The sequence below is a fragment of the Phodopus roborovskii genome, unplaced genomic scaffold, assembly GCF_943737965.1.
Source record: "Phodopus roborovskii unplaced genomic scaffold, PHOROB, whole genome shotgun sequence".
In the NCBI taxonomy this organism is placed as follows: Eukaryota; Metazoa; Chordata; class Mammalia; order Rodentia; family Cricetidae; genus Phodopus; species Phodopus roborovskii.
This window is the reverse complement of record NW_026126588.1, coordinates 2,748,348-2,763,592: the sequence shown is the minus strand read 5'-3', so window position 1 is coordinate 2,763,592 and position 15,245 is coordinate 2,748,348. Positions and strand designations below refer to the sequence as shown.

The 15,245-nt window shown below is 45.6% G+C and overlaps 1 protein-coding gene across 1 annotated transcript in view; it reads left to right on the top strand.

Moving 5' to 3' along the window:
* Positions 1-15,245, top strand: part of Xpo5 (exportin 5) — a 35,250-nt gene that overhangs the window by 17,117 nt on the left and 2,888 nt on the right. The window contains exons 16-26 of the mRNA XM_051204660.1: positions 947-988; positions 1,490-1,579; positions 2,280-2,479; positions 3,655-3,754; positions 4,536-4,717; positions 10,352-10,452; positions 11,419-11,515; positions 11,999-12,135; positions 13,202-13,299; positions 14,572-14,618; positions 15,029-15,126. Of these exons, the coding sequence (XP_051060617.1) occupies positions 947-988; positions 1,490-1,579; positions 2,280-2,479; positions 3,655-3,754; positions 4,536-4,717; positions 10,352-10,452; positions 11,419-11,515; positions 11,999-12,135; positions 13,202-13,299; positions 14,572-14,618; positions 15,029-15,126 (1,192 nt within the window). The remainder of the gene's footprint in view (positions 1-946; positions 989-1,489; positions 1,580-2,279; positions 2,480-3,654; positions 3,755-4,535; positions 4,718-10,351; positions 10,453-11,418; positions 11,516-11,998; positions 12,136-13,201; positions 13,300-14,571; positions 14,619-15,028; positions 15,127-15,245) is intronic.

Sequence of the window (15,245 nt, the reverse complement as noted above, 5' to 3'; positions counted from 1 at the left end):
GTACTGTTGGATAGGTGGTGGGAATTGGAACGGCATGGACAGCATGGATAATTTTTCAAGTTTCTGGTTTAGTGATTCAGTTCATCTGATGTTAATGTAAAACATTAAAGCTAAGACAGCCCTCAATATTGGTGATTGGAGTTTAAATATCACAACTACTTTAGGGGTGGTGAAATAAAGTGAAGGCATTATCCCAAGACTGTAAGTGTAGGATGGCTGGAGTGATGCTCAAGAATACTTGCTGTCCTTGCAAGGGACCAGAGTTCAGTTCCCAGCACCCACATTGTTCCTTACAACCACCTGTAACTCCAGTCACAGAGAAATTTTACACCCTTCTATTGGTCTCAAGCACCAGGAATGTACATGATATAGGTGTACATGCAGGCAAAACAGTCGCACACATAAAATGAATAAATAAATGTAAAAACCAGGGAAAAAAGACTATACATTAGCCATGGGAAACTGTCTACATATAGACGTAGGAGAGGTCTAGCTCTAGCAAGGAGTCCAGTGTCAGTCGAGGAGCAGCACAGTCTGCCCATCCCAGAAAGGACAGGGAGACAATGCTGTGGACACACTGGCTGCAAAGATGGAGAAGCCCAGTGTGTTTCTTGAATTGCCCTTGGCCCAGTATACTGCTACTATGTAGGCTAAGGAAATGCCCTCCCTGCTTCAGTGAAGGAACGGAAGTTCAGTTAAAAATGGACTGTTTTTAAACAAATGGGAAAGAGGCATGTCCTTGGCTGAGCTCTAGGTGAGGACATAGACTCATCAGTCTGCGAATCCCCATAGATGGGGCTTTCAGGCCTTTATAGGGATAGCATGTCTCATGACACGAATGGAAAGCTCCTCCCTGTCACCTTCACTGCGTCACATTGATGCCAAGAATTGGGATTTCATTCATTTAAGAACTCCGGAGTGAACATTCTTTTTCTCTTCCCCTCAGCTGTTTTCATCTGTTACTTTTGAAACTGTTGGAGAAAGTAAGGTAAGAACGTTTCTTCTGTTTTCTTTTGGGTTATTTTTTGAAGCAGGGTCTTCCTGTGCATCTCAGGCTGACCTTCAGCTCTGCCTTCTCACCGTACCTCCCAGTACAGGCATGTGCCGTCATGCCCAGCTGAGACCATTCATTTAAACTCTCAGATTCTTGTAAGCTTAGGTATGAATACCTCATACTCATTATTAATCTTGATTTTTGTGTGTATGGAAGGGTTAGCAAAGCGTATAGAGACATACTGTGTTTTTCTGGAGGCATCCTAGGACAAATCTGAATACACAGGTTCATAGAGACATGAGTCTCATTTCCTTTTGCTCTGAGATGGATATGGACTTTGCATCCGCTGATTGCTGTGGGGTTTTCAGCTGCATTAATGAGTCCCGTTGAGTTGTCTCTGCATTTGGGCATCAATGAGTCCCGTTGACTTGTCTCTGCATTTGGGCATCAAAGAGTTCCTTGAGTTGTCTCTGCATTTGGGGAATGTCTCTCTAGGCCCCCAGGAGTCGTGCAGTGAGGAATGTGAGGAGACATGCTTGTTCCTCCATCAATAAGATGTGTCGGGACTACCCTGATCTTGTTCTGGTAAGCCACCGGCCCCTGCCGCGTCAGCACTGAGTCCTTTGTGACAGTGCTGTTTTCTTCCCTCTATCTAGTACAGTGCTCTCAACCTTCCTAATGCTGTGACTGACCCTGTAATATACTTCCTCATGTTGTGGTGACCCCGACTATACAATTATTTTCATTGCTACTTAATAACTGCAATTTTGCTACTGTTAGGAATCGTAATGTAAACATCTGATGTGCAGGATATCTGATATGTGACCCCAAAGGGTTCATGACCCACAAGTGAGAGAACCACTGAGCTCATGATATAATTTTCTGTGTGAATGAGTTTATCCCTATAATGAACAACCCTCTTACTCTGTGATGTTTGCAATTCCTATTGCACATGGATGTCTGATTTTGAGAGAAGCCAGATACAGATCTCCGCAATTTTTGTGGGGTTCTTTAAAAAGTTAATATTAGTCCACATAAAAAGATACTTTAAAACCACCGTTTCTGTGTATATGCAATGGGTTGATTTTGATGGATGATACATTAACATTGATGTAGAAAAGCGCCAGACTCAACTGCCGTCGGCCTGGCTCCTTAATGTATTCAGACAGTGGCAGACATTACGACAAAGTCCCACAGGCCTGGTCTCCCAGACTGTCTGTGTTTTCTGGCATCCTTGATTGGCCATCTCCCTGAAAGTCAGGCCTCTTTTCTTTGTGATATGCAGCCCAATTTTGACATGCTTTATAGCCATGTGAAACAACTCCTCTCGAATGAGCTACTCCTGACCCAGATGGAGAAGAGTGCCCTCATGGAAGCCCTGGTCCTCATTAGCAACCAATTTAAGAATTATGAGCGGCAGAAGCTGTTCTTAGAAGAGCTCATGGCACCAATGGTCAATGTCTGGCTTTCTGAAGAAATGTGCAGGTACAGGAGACCTTGGGGACCACTAACCCTGACTGCACTTGGGCAGAACTGGTCCATTTCCAGCTGTGCCAGGCTGTGGGGAGGGGGGTGTGTAAGGGTTGTGCAAGCTCTGCCAGGGACACCTTAATCTGCTCTCTGAAAACGTCACCTTGTTCTACGGAGGTGTGATGGGGGGGGGGGGCGGCAGTGGGCAGAGATGGCCAGCAGGGTCACAAGGGAGTATAAACTATATAAACTGTGACGTTTGCAGTGCGGCCCCAACACCTTTGTAGATGTAGTGGGGTCTGTGGACGCTGGTGCCTGTGTAGCCCACACAGTAGAGGAACTGTTTATTTTGTCAACTTTTTAATTTGTAAAATATGCAGTGATATTAGGGAGTAGAAATGTTAACATAAACTTTTGATTGACAGCTTATAACTCATGATTAAACTCTCACTATAAAAAATGATGTTTGTGATCTGATAATCTGTTAGCTTTTTGATATGGTTCCTTGAGACAGGGTCGTCTGTAACCCAGGCTGACCTTCTGATAATCAAGGAGGACCTTCAACTCCTGAGCCTCACTGTCTTCTTGTCAGGTGCTGGTGTTAGAAACTGTGATAGTCATGTTGAGTCTGTTTGCTCTTAGCCTAAAAGTCTTGATGCAGGGAAGCTAAAGGTAGTGAGTGTCTTTAATTCTGGCAAAAGCGAACACCAAAGCGAACACCAGTCAAGGTCAGCCTGGCCAGCATAATAAATGAGAGGCCAGCCAAACCCTGTCTCAGATGGAGCAGGAAAAAATATTCTGGGGGGTCAGATGTTAAAAGAGCACTAAATCCCGGTTCATCCATTTCCAAGCACTTACATGGTATCTCACAACCATCTTTAACTCCCGTCCCGATGAGTCCAATGTCCTTTACTGACCTCTGCAGTCCAGAGACACTTGTGCACACACACAGGTGTGAGCAAACGCTCCAAAAAAAGTTTTTTTTTTTTTAAATCGTGGTTTCGGAGCTGGAGGGATGACTCGGTGGGTATGAGAGCTTAGCTGCTTTTCCAGACATCCAGAGTTCAGCATTAAACCCCGGGTTGACCTGTTGACAGCTGCCTTAACTAGCCCCAGGTGACCTCTTCTGGCCTCTTCCTGCCCTCACATACCCACACGCCTACCGACCTAACTTTTCTTCCCTCCTCCAGAGTGCTGGCAGACATAGATGCCTTCATTGCCTATGTCGGCGCCGATCTGAAAGGCTGTGACCCAGCTGTAGAGGATCCATGTTGCGCGAACCGTGCACGAGTAAGACTGCTGGGAATGGGAGCTGCTCTGGCCATGGGCAGGAGTTAGGGTGTTGCCATTTATCGAGTTTCTCGGATTTGTTTGTCTGTACTGGTGAGAGATCCAGGATTCCCTCCTGCCCTAAGCTTCTCCTCTCTTTTCTTCTTTAGTCTTGACTTCTTGAGTTAGTTCCCACAGCAGAGCAGATGGTCTTTCTATGAAGTCATTATTTTGGCTTTAAGGATCCCTAAGTAGCTCGGAAGACTGGAGATGTAATGAGGAAGTAGGTCAGAACTTGGTTGCAGGGTGAGTCCTCCCTGCTATTGCTCTCTGGCATGGGAAGTCCTAAGGGATGGCCAGGCCTGAAAACCAAGGCTTTCCAGCCCAAGAGTACTCAGATAGGCCACTGTGCTGAAAGCCACACGAGCAGCCTGGCGTGAGGGGTGGGGGGGTCACCGTGCAAGCTCTGGAGACCCAAAGATAAAAATGGCAGTTTAAACACAGTTTAAACATGCTGGTGGTAGAGCTCATCCAAGCCACCCTCTATCCAAGGTACTATGAGAGGGTCATTAAACCCCTGGAAAGATCCCCTCGTGACAAGGAAGCTTCAGAGCTACCACCCCCAAAATGGCAGTGTGAAGACCCCCCTTGGACTGCACCACAAAGAAAAAGGACAGGAATCTTGCTGGGGTGGGAAACACGGAGCCTTCTTCCTCTCTCTGCCTCTGTCCTTGCTGTCACCATGGATATTGTCACAGTGCTCTGCCTCTTATTCCCTGCTGTTTCTCATTCTTCTCTGTAGATAACCTTTTGTGTGCACAGCATTCTGGGGGTTTTGAGACGGACTAGCTGGCCTTCCGACATAGAAGAGGCCAGAGCTGGGGGGTTTTTGGTGGGTTACACACCCAGTGGAAATCCAATCTTCCGTAACCCCTGCACAGAGCAGGTCCTGAGACTTCTCGACAATTTGCTTGCTCTTGTAAGGTGAGTCAGATTGTTTATATTTATTTTAACCCTAAGAATCTCAGTTTTAATTTTATGTTTGATCGTCCTGGTGGTGGTGGATTAGGTTATGGTTCTTTGGATTAGGTTATGGTTCTTTTGAAAGGGGAGCTTTCTTTTCAAAAGACAATTTCCTCCCTGTGTATGGTGGAACACCCCACCCCCACCCCCCATAGACAGGGTTTCCCTGTGTAGCTTTGGAACCTGTCCTAGAACTAGCTCTTGTAGACAAGGCTGGTCTCAAACTCACAGTGATCACCTGCCTCTACCTCCCAAGTGCAGGGTTTAAAGGCATGCACCACCACCACTAAAGGCATGTGAAAACATGTCTATCTGTTTTGATTTTTGGGACAAGTCTTATGCCCAAGAGTCTCCTGCCTTAGCCGTCCCAAGTGTAGTCTTTATATATATATATGGTTGGAAATTATCCCAGAATAGCACTTTCTAATTTCTTTTTCTTGTTGTTTTGTTTTGTTTTTTGAGACAGGGTTTCTCTGTAGCAGTCCTGGCTGTCCTGGAACTGTCTCTGCCTCTCGAGTACTGTGATTAAAGGCATGTGCCACCACATAGTCAAATGCAGGCTGGCTACTCTAGGCTTGTTGGTTATGAGAAGTACATTTTTTGAGCTTTACAGAGGTAAAACTCGGGGAGCACTTGGGAAGCCGAAGCAGGCAGATCTCTAAGTTCAAGGCCAGCCTGGTCTACAAAGCAAGTTCTAGGATAAGCGTCAAAGCTATACAGAGAAACCCTGTCTCAAAAAACCAAAAATGAAAAATATGATCTTTGGTCAAGAACATGGCGTGAGAGCCATCCACGTTGCATCCAGTTGTAGAGGGGGTCTGGTTTTTCTCACTGCCTACGTGGTGTTCTAATATGTGGCTAAGCCATATCTTATTGGCTCTGGTAGACTTCTGGATAGAGTTTTAATAATATACAGTGTGGTTCTTGCACTCTTGGAAATGTGTTGATATGTGTGCAATCTCGTTTGTTTTACACAGAAGAGTAGAATTCCAAAATGAAAGTCGGGTATGTTTCAGCTTCCATAGCTAGGGCTGCTTTCGGATGTGGTTGTACTACTGATTGTGCTCCTAGCTACTGTGTATAGGAAGGATGAAAAGTTTTTGTTTGCTTTTGTTGTTGTTGCTTTGTAACAGTGTCCTGCTGGCCCTTTTTGTGTGGGAGAGGGGTGCACTCATGTGTAGGTGCGTGCAGAGGCTAGAGACTGCTGCCTGGATGTCTTTCAACATTACCTCTCTGCCTTATTGGAGACAATCTCCAACTTGAACCTAACCCTGGAAGTTTGGCAAGAATTGCTAATCCATAGAGCCCCTGGGATCTACTGTTTGTGCCTACCTCACTGGGGTTACAGGCATGGACTACCATGGATCAAAACTCAGGTCTTGATGCTTGCATTGAAAGCACTGTACTCGCCCACTCATCTTCCCCAGACTCCTTTTACATTTTTTTCCTTATTGTTTTTTGAGACAGGGTTTCTCTGTAGCTTTGGAGCCTGTCCTGAAACTCATTGTGTAGACTAGGCTGATTTTGAACTCACAGAGATCCTCCTGTCTCAGCCTCCCAAGTGTTGGGATTAAAGGCATGTACTACCACCACCTGGCTGTTTTTTCATCATCTTTGGGGTAGTCTTTTCTATTCTTTGGGGTTTATTTAACCTGGGCTGGTCTCAAATTCACTATGATCTTCCTTTGTCTCCCAAGTGCTACCTTACCCAGGCATAGTGTGTCACATACAATCACATCACTTGGGACGGCTAAGGCAGGAGACTCTTGGGCATAAGACTTGTCCCAAAAATCAAAATCAAAACAGATAGACATGTTTTCACATGCCTTTAATGCCAGCAGTGGCTTCAAAGCCAGCCTGGTGTACAAGTTCTAGGCCAGCCAAGACTACGAAGATATTGCCTTTTTTATTGTTTTTTTTTTTTTTCATTAACTGAGAAAATTTTGTTCCAGAAAGCAAATTGAGCAAAGCACCATTTTATCTTTTTTTTTCCCCCTGATTGTCTTGCTGTGTCATCAAGTTGGCCTTAAATTTATGATTTTCTTGTCTCAGTGTTGGATTACTTTTCCTAGGGAGACATGATCAACTGTCAATGTTCCCTCTAGATAGAGCACTAAGAACAGAGCATAGAAACAGTTCCACCTAAATCTGCATGGTGACCCATTCAGACTCCTGTGTATTTCCCGTCTCCTTATTACTTTACTCTCTCTTTTAAAACTTCATTATTTTTAAACTTTGTTTTTATGACTTTTTTTATCCTTTTCTTTTTAAGTCAGTGCACATTTTAAAACACACTGAACATGTTTAGATGGGTGTTTTTCCATCTGAGCCTGTTTTATTACATATCTTTTTTGTCTGCATGAGTGAAACTTTAAACAGTTGCACAGTGACAGACAGTGACAGGGTGTCTCTGTACCATGGCCTGTCTGAGAAACTGTGGAACTAAGAAGATGCACTGGACTCCATTTTTGTGCTTTTAGAAACTTAAATCTTTCTCAGGTCTTATGTGGAAATGCATGCCCATACTGGATGCCATTTTTAGGAGGACCCTTACATTGGACCGATTGCTCCCAATAATTGGCACAGAGACTTATTTACTGTGAAAGCTCAGCCAATCGCTTGGGCTTATTTCTTACTAACTCTTAGGACTTAACCCATTTCTGTTAGTTCACGCTCTGCCTTGTGGCTTTTCCTGCTGACCCATTTTGTGTGTCCTACCCATTCAGTGTCTATCCGGCTTCCCCGCCTTCTTCCCTGCTTTCCGCACCAAAACCCTGCCTGGCTGTTGGCCTTTAGCGCTTTTATTAAACCAATCCAAGCTTACTGTCATGGTCTTAATATGCTGCCAGACTGAACAAATCACATTTCCTAGAGCTGGTTGCACCAAGTTATGAATCACCGTGTAGATACTGAGAATCAAACTGCTGTTCTCTCTGTGAGCAGCAAGTGCTCGTGGCTGGTAAGCCTTCCCTTCAGCCCTTTGTTGTTGCTGTTTAACATTTGTTCATTTTGTATGGTGTAGCCATCTCACCAGCCCCTGGAATGTTTTCTTCATATCCTTATTCTGGAAGTGCATTGGAGCATGCTTGGTTTTTAGTTTTTTAATTGGTAAAATGAAGGCACAGCCATGTGTGGTATGTAGGCCTGTGACTCAGGTAGGTCAGGAATTCAAGGCTAGCACTGACTACCTCGGGAGTTTAAGACCATTCTGAATTAGATGGGATCCTGCCTGTTCCCCAACACTTCTCCACCAAAAATGAAGGCATAGACTACAGTAGCCTAGGCCCACCCAAAACCTGTGTCGTGAGCACCAGCCCTCCATCTCCACATGCTTTTCTGTTGTAAGGTCTGCAGGAACAAGGTATGCTGGAACAGATCTGTCCCCTCAAATTTGGGAGGATGGTGCAGGAGCATTAGCAAAACTTCAAAGGCAGCCTAGCCTACAGAGTGGACCCTATCTCATAAAGAAGTAAGAGTGTCCCAGCCAAGGATAGGCATAAGCTGTCATCTATGATTGTGAAACCTGGGATCTTAAATGTGACCTAAGGCTTTTTAGAAGCTTTCAAAATCCTCTGTAAGTATGTGGAAGGAAAAACACTCTGAAGTTTGCTTGTTTCTTTTGGTTGCTTTTGTTTTTTGAGACAAAGTTTCTCTGTGTAGTCATGGTTGTCTTAGAACTTGATCTGTTAACCAGGCTAGCCTTGAGTTCCTGCCTGCTTCTGCCTCCACCCAAGTGCTGGAACTAAAGGCATGTGCCACCAACAACTGGCTGTTTGCTTTTGAGAAAGGATCTCTATACATAGCCTTGGCTATCTTGGAACTCAACATGTTTAGCAGGCTGGCCTTAAACTTACAGAAATCCTCCTGCCTCTGCTTTGTGAGTGCTAGGCTTAAAGGTGTGCACCACCATGCCTGACTCTGAAATGATTTTTTTTGGTTTTTTGAGACAGTTTCTCTGTGTAGCTCTAGGTGTTCTGGAACTAACTCTGTAGAACAGGCTGGCCTTGAACTCACAGAGATCCACCTGCTTCTGATTCCCAAGTGCTGGGATTAAAGGCTTGTGCTGCCAGGAGCAGCTGAAATGATTTCCAGTAATACACGAAATAATAAGTCATTGCTTATCATTGTCACACACTACACGCTGTATGGAATAATGTGCTAGAGTTGTCGATGGCCATCACTACATTTACTATAGCATCAGTTTAGCCACATAGCAAAGTGACAAGCATCTTTAGTGGTTTGTCCCACAGGATCCCTCTCAAATGTGTATTGACCAAAACATCATTCTGTGGCACCCATCTATCTATGTTTAAATTTGTTGGTGCCTGTCATTTTCTGCATATTTCAATTTTTTCAAAATAAATCTTTCAGAAGAAACATAGGAATCCAGGCTTTATAGCACAGGCTTTAAATGAAAGTTCAAGGCCATTATGGACTACAGAATAAATTCAAGGCCAGCTTGGGCAAATTAATAAGATCTTATCTCAAAAATAGTCTTCTGAGCACAGTGACCCACACTCTTAATTCCAGGAGGTCAAGTGAGAAGCTCTTATAAGTTCAAGTCCAGCCTAGTCTATGTAGCTCTTCCTGTGTGCGCCAGGGTTACGTAGTCTTTAAGCCAAAAGAAAGCTGAAGAGGCTAGAAAGATGGCTCAGAGCTTAAGAACACTTGCTGCTCTTCCAAAGGACTGGAATTGGGTTCAGGCAGCTCACAACCACCACATGTAGCCCGGGATCTGATTCTTCTTCTGGCCTCACCTCATTGTCCTGCTATCCCAGGGTCTGGTGTGGGGTATTAGGCCCTGGGCATTGCATGCTATGTAGTTAACAGCTTCAAGGCTGCATCTTTAGGGAATCCTTAAATGTGTATTGTCTTTCCCCCTGCTGTGAGTAATGTTCATGGGGGAATCTATTTGAAAAACTAGCTAGATGTTTCCATAACAGTTAGTATTTAGGCATTTGTATTGACCTGCCTTTGGAGTTCTGACAAGATACACCCTCGGTTGCTGCCGCTAACTAAGACCTCACCACCCGTGCCTGTTCACTGTGTTCCCTTTCAAAAGGGCCCTCCCACCCCCTCCCCACCCCTCCCCACCTCTTTCTCTCTCTGCCTCTTTCCTCTCCTGCTGCTCCTGTCCCTGGAGGCCAGTCTCTCACCTCCCCTTTCCATTTTTATGATCCTTTTCCCCTAATAAAGAAACTCCTCCACTTGAAGTCTGTTGCTGGTGTTTCTCTCTCTCTCTCTGTCTCTCTCTCTCCCTCTCTCTCGTTGTTGTTTATTTTTTTACATTCCAATCCCAGTTCCCCCTCCCTCCTCTCCTCCTGCTTCCCCCACTCCCCCCCCATCTGCTCCTGAGAGAGGCCAGGGCCTCCTCTAGGAAGTCTGCTAAGTCTGTCCCATCATCTCATTGAGGCAGGACCAAGGTTCCTGTCCACCCCCACACCCCTGTGTCTAGGCTGAGCAAAGTATCTCTCCATATAGAATGGGCTCCACTAAGTCAGTTTGTGCATTAGTGTTAGATGTTGGACCCACTGCCAATGGCCTCATCGAGCTGCTTTTTTAAATTACAGCAAAAAATATCTTTGTTTCTTTCAGAACCCACAATACTTTATACGCACCAGAAATGCTAGCCAAAATGGCAGAGCCTTTTACCAATGTTCTGGATATACTTGAATCTGAGAAAACAGCAATATTAGGTAAGAAAGTTTTGCCTCCCTGGGCTCATCCTAACCTTGTACGACCACCTGTTAGGAAATGTGTTTGTGAAACTCCTAGAGGTGCTAAAAGAGTTCCTGCATCATCGATACTCTCCATCTTAACTTACGAGTCTTCCGAGCAACTTTTCCCTTCTTAATCCCTGTGGAGGGAGTTTTCTTTGGGCCACCAACTCAGAAAAAAACAATATGGAGACTTATTATTAAAGCTTGGCCTATAGCTTAGGCTTGTCCCACTAGCTGTTAGAACTTAAAGTTAACCCATTTATATTAATTTACAATATGTCTTGTGACTTTTTACCTGTCTTCCATCTTACACCACTCTATCTCCTCTGGCATCTCTCTCTCTCTCTTTCTCCCCCTCCCTCCTTCCCATCCCCTTTCTCTCCTCTCTTGTTCTGCTCAGAGGTCCTGTTTCGCCTCTCTCTGTCTAGTTATTGGCCATTCAGCTCTTTATTAAACCAATCTGAAGACGCCTTGGCACAGACATGTCTTCACTGTGTACAAAACGATCATTCCACAACAGATCCCTCCTTCACTTTACCTCGCAAGTAGTAGTAGGTGGTAGAGCTATGTTTCTCCATTATATACACCAGAAATGCTACCCAAAATGGCAGAGCCTTTTACTAATCCTCTGGATATACTTGAATCTGATCTGGGAAGTTGCTTCTTGAAGAACCAGTAAAAGCTAACTGTGTCAGATGCAATAGGAGATATAGCTTAACTAGCATGCACCTAGCTCTTAGTTCAGTACCCAGTTAGGAGAGCATGGACAGGAGGGAAAGGTGTAACACCATCACGAGAACTCTTAGTACTCCACCTACTAGATGCCATGGCCGAGTGCTTTGGAATATAGTCCACATGTTCACAGACAGGCGTGTGTCTGCCTTTGAATGTTGGCACTTTCAGACTGACATGGTCCCATCCTATTTCTTTTTCTGTTTATAGGATTACCTCAGCCTCTCTTGGAAGTCAATGAACACCCTATGTACAAAAGTACTTTGGAAAGAATGCAGCGTTTCTTTGGCATCCTGTATGAAAATTGGTAAGGCCCTAGGGTTGCTAGAACATTCATTTTGTAGGGATGGCAACACAGACTTGTGATGAAGAATTGTGGTGTGGAGGTCAGGTGAGCTGAGGCGGGGGTTAGAAGGGAAGTGGTGGTGAGTCCAGGGGGCCGCTTTCCTCCGTTACATGCTTAGTGCTGTATGCCCCTCACAACTCTGGCCAGGACCGGAAGTTTCTACCACTGTGTGTTTCTAGTGCATAACGATCAGGCCCAGGAGGTAGAGAAGTGGGCTGTGTCTGCTCTGACCGCTTACGGCTTCCAGTCCTTTCTCGTGCAACCGTGAGAAGCAATAGCCAGCTCTTTGCCTTTGGGTCCTGCTTGTAGGTCTGGCGATGGCTGGCTCTGTGCATTCCACATTCAGAGCTGTAGCCTGTTAATCAAATAGTAGAGACTCCTTAAGGAATCAACAGAGCTGACAGTATTGCATATTGGTTATCACCAGTGATTTTTGCCTTACAGTTACCATATCCTGGGGAAGGCAGGCCCTTCCATGCAGCAAGATTTCTACACTGTAGAGGACCTTGCTACCCAGCTCCTTGGTTCAGCCTTTGTCAACTTGAACAATATTCCTGACTTCCGGCTCAAATCTATGCTTCATATCCTTGAAATGGCCCTGAGTAACCCAGAAAATTAACCCAGTAATCAGAAAATTAGAGACAGGACAGAGGGAAGGAAAACCGAGCGACAGAGGGAAGGAAAACCGAGCGGCAGAGGGCAGATGGGACTGCAGCTTAAGTGCATCAGGACCTCTTTACAGACCGCAGGGTCGAAGTGAATAAAGCAGAGAAGTAACTGCAGGGGACAGGGATGCCGCCCAGGGTGGGGGGGGGGCACCTTACAAATCCCCATAAGCTTTTCTCCAATGTAAGTTACTTCTTCCTACTTCCTAGAAATACAAGTTTTGGGTTTTGTTCTTGTTTTTCGAGACAGGGTTTCTCTGTGTAGGCTTGGCTGTCCTGGAACTCAATCTGTAGAGCAGGCTGGCCTCAAACTCAGAGATCCACCTGCCTCTGCCTCCCAAGCGCTGGGATTAAAGGCCACCACCACCCACACAGATTTTAAATTCCTTTTCTGTATTTTGCTTGGTGTTTCCTTTTGTGGTTGGTTTGGTTTTTCCGGGGACTTTTTTATATTGTCTAGGCTATCCCTAAACATGCCATCCTCCCACCTTAACCTCTGAACGCTGGGGCTCTGAGCATGTGCCACCAGCTGGCTTTTATTTTGTATTTATTTACTTTGGGGTTTTGGCGTTTTTGAGGCAGGGTCTTGGCCAGTCTCTACTTGCTGTTTTTGTCTTGAGGGATTCTCACTGTTCTGCTGAACAAAGTGACCCCCATGCCTTAGCTTCCTGGATAGCTGGAACTACAGGTGAATGCTGGTACACCCAACTAGGTGCTTTCTTTTGAAAGAAACGCTCAAGATTTCATCATCTTTCAGACCCTTTCTAATGAGGGCTAAATAGAAAAGCCAGTTAAGCCAAAAATGCAAAAGAATTGAGTATATGTGCAGCTTGGGATTTTAGGACTATGAGGGTTTTTCCCATTACCATAGGGTTGTTCTTTTTATCTGAAGGCCCTGTCATAGACTACCCAGTAGCACAGCCTAGTGGCTGGAAATTGAAGGGTCTGCTCGGGTGCTAAAGTTCTTAACCCACGGCAGCACGTGTCTTCGTGAAGCCCCTTGTGCTCTTCTGTCCCCCAGAGCACTATGAATCCCTGATAGCTCCCATCCTTGGACCGCTCTTCACATACCTCCACATGGTAAGTGGGTCAGGGCAGTGGGGCAAAGGGTGCTCCAAAATACACGGTCCAGGCTAGGGAGATGGTCTCAAAAGTGCTCACAACACACATGACAGCCAGATGTGGTGCCTCACATCTGTGACCTCAGCACTGGGGAAGTAGAGATATGGGTGGAACACTGGAGCTCTTTGCCAGACAGACTATGTTAATTGGTAAGTACCAGGTTCAGGGTGATTTGTACTCAAAAACTAAGGTGAACAATGATAGAGTAAGACATATGACATTGATAGCCTCCACACACAGGTGTAGACAATCCACGTAAAACACCTACATACACCAGATACACAGAGATGGATGACTCTCTTGAACCTTGTCCTAAGAAGCCCCTAAAGCTCCTAAAAGCCACCCTGTGCAGCATCATCCCAGGAGGTTATTGCTGCTGTGGGTTAAACAACCCCCTAAGAACTAAGCCCTTCATTGCTGGGGTGCCTTCAGGTGTACATTGTGCTGCCATCTTCCTGCAAGAAGAAATGATCAAGCAACTGTTTCCCCTGGGTCCTGTCCTTGGCTCTGGAATGAGGCAGTGATTCAGCTTAACAGAGAACAGATGTGTCCAGAGAGGCCCAAAACTTCTCCAAGTATCTATCATTAATCTAAGCAGGGATATTGAACATGTGCCCTTGTCATTGGCGGAACACGGTTACAGAAACTACGGCTTTGCTCCACTGTGTTTGGTGGCCTGCTGGGGCTAAGGGGAGAAATAAATGGCCAGGGAGGTGACTGACACATCCCTGACTACCTTACATTGACAGTAAATGAGCAGTATTGAAATCTTCAACATTTCTGAACATTGAATATTGATGTCCATGACCAAGAATTAAACTCTTTCCTATTTTGACAATAATAGAAGTTATTACCAGCATTAATTCAAGTCCCTATTTTAGATTCCTTTTTCATATTTGAGCCTTGGTACAATTCAATTTACAGTTCAAAAACTGTCTGTAGGTTGATGTAAGGAGTGAAGTTTCTAGGTGTTTATCTCTGCTTAAGTAAACCTTCCTAGCAATGTGTAGGCACTTACACATGTAATCCCAGTACTAAGGAAGCTGAGACAGGAGGATCACTCACAAGTTTAAGTCCAGCCTGGGAATTTATGGCCAGTTCTAGGCCAGCATAGGCTACAGAGTAAGAGCCAAGTCTCTTCGGGAAAAAAAAAGAAACAGAAAACGAGAAGTAGATGCCATGTGCTCCAGCCGCTCCCCGTTCTAGTCCTTCCTCCTCTTGTTTCTCCAGAGGCTTTCCCAGAAGTGGCATGTCATCAACCAGAGGAGTGTGCTGTGGTAAGGAATGCGGGTGAACCAGCAGCCGGGAAGAGGAAGAGGGGCGGCGGCAGGGTCTTGACTGTCCTGGGCTGGAATAGCAGTGCAGTCATTCCCAGCTTGCATGACGTGGTTTGTCTGGACAGGCTGTTACCAGTGAGTGGCCTGGTGTTGAGATTCGGCTTTCCCGTGGAGACCTTTCTCTTACCTACTCTAGTTTTGACCCTTAGCCCTCCAGCCAGCCAAGCAGACTCATAAGAGATAATGTCCCTCGTTGGACTGCTGCCCATCTCTGATGTACTTTTAGAACACAGACCTGGGGGAACCTGGGGGAAGCCAGAAGAGGGATGGCATGGGGTGCTGGGGAGGGCCCTGTCCTTCTCCTCACCTCCTCTGATCTCCCATGGAACTTGGGCCTTGGTTCTCGGCAGTGGAGAGGACGAGATTGCGGAGGACAACCCTGAGTCTCAAGAAATGCTGGAGGAGCAACTGGTGAGGATGCTAACCCGAGAAGTCATGGACCTCATCAGTAAGTGGTGTGTGGGGCCAGTGGAGCTCTTCCAGCTGCCCCGCACAGGCTGGGCTGAGGCAGAGGCCTGGGCTGATAACGAAGTTACAAATAAGACAGGGATCCAAAATAGGAACAGT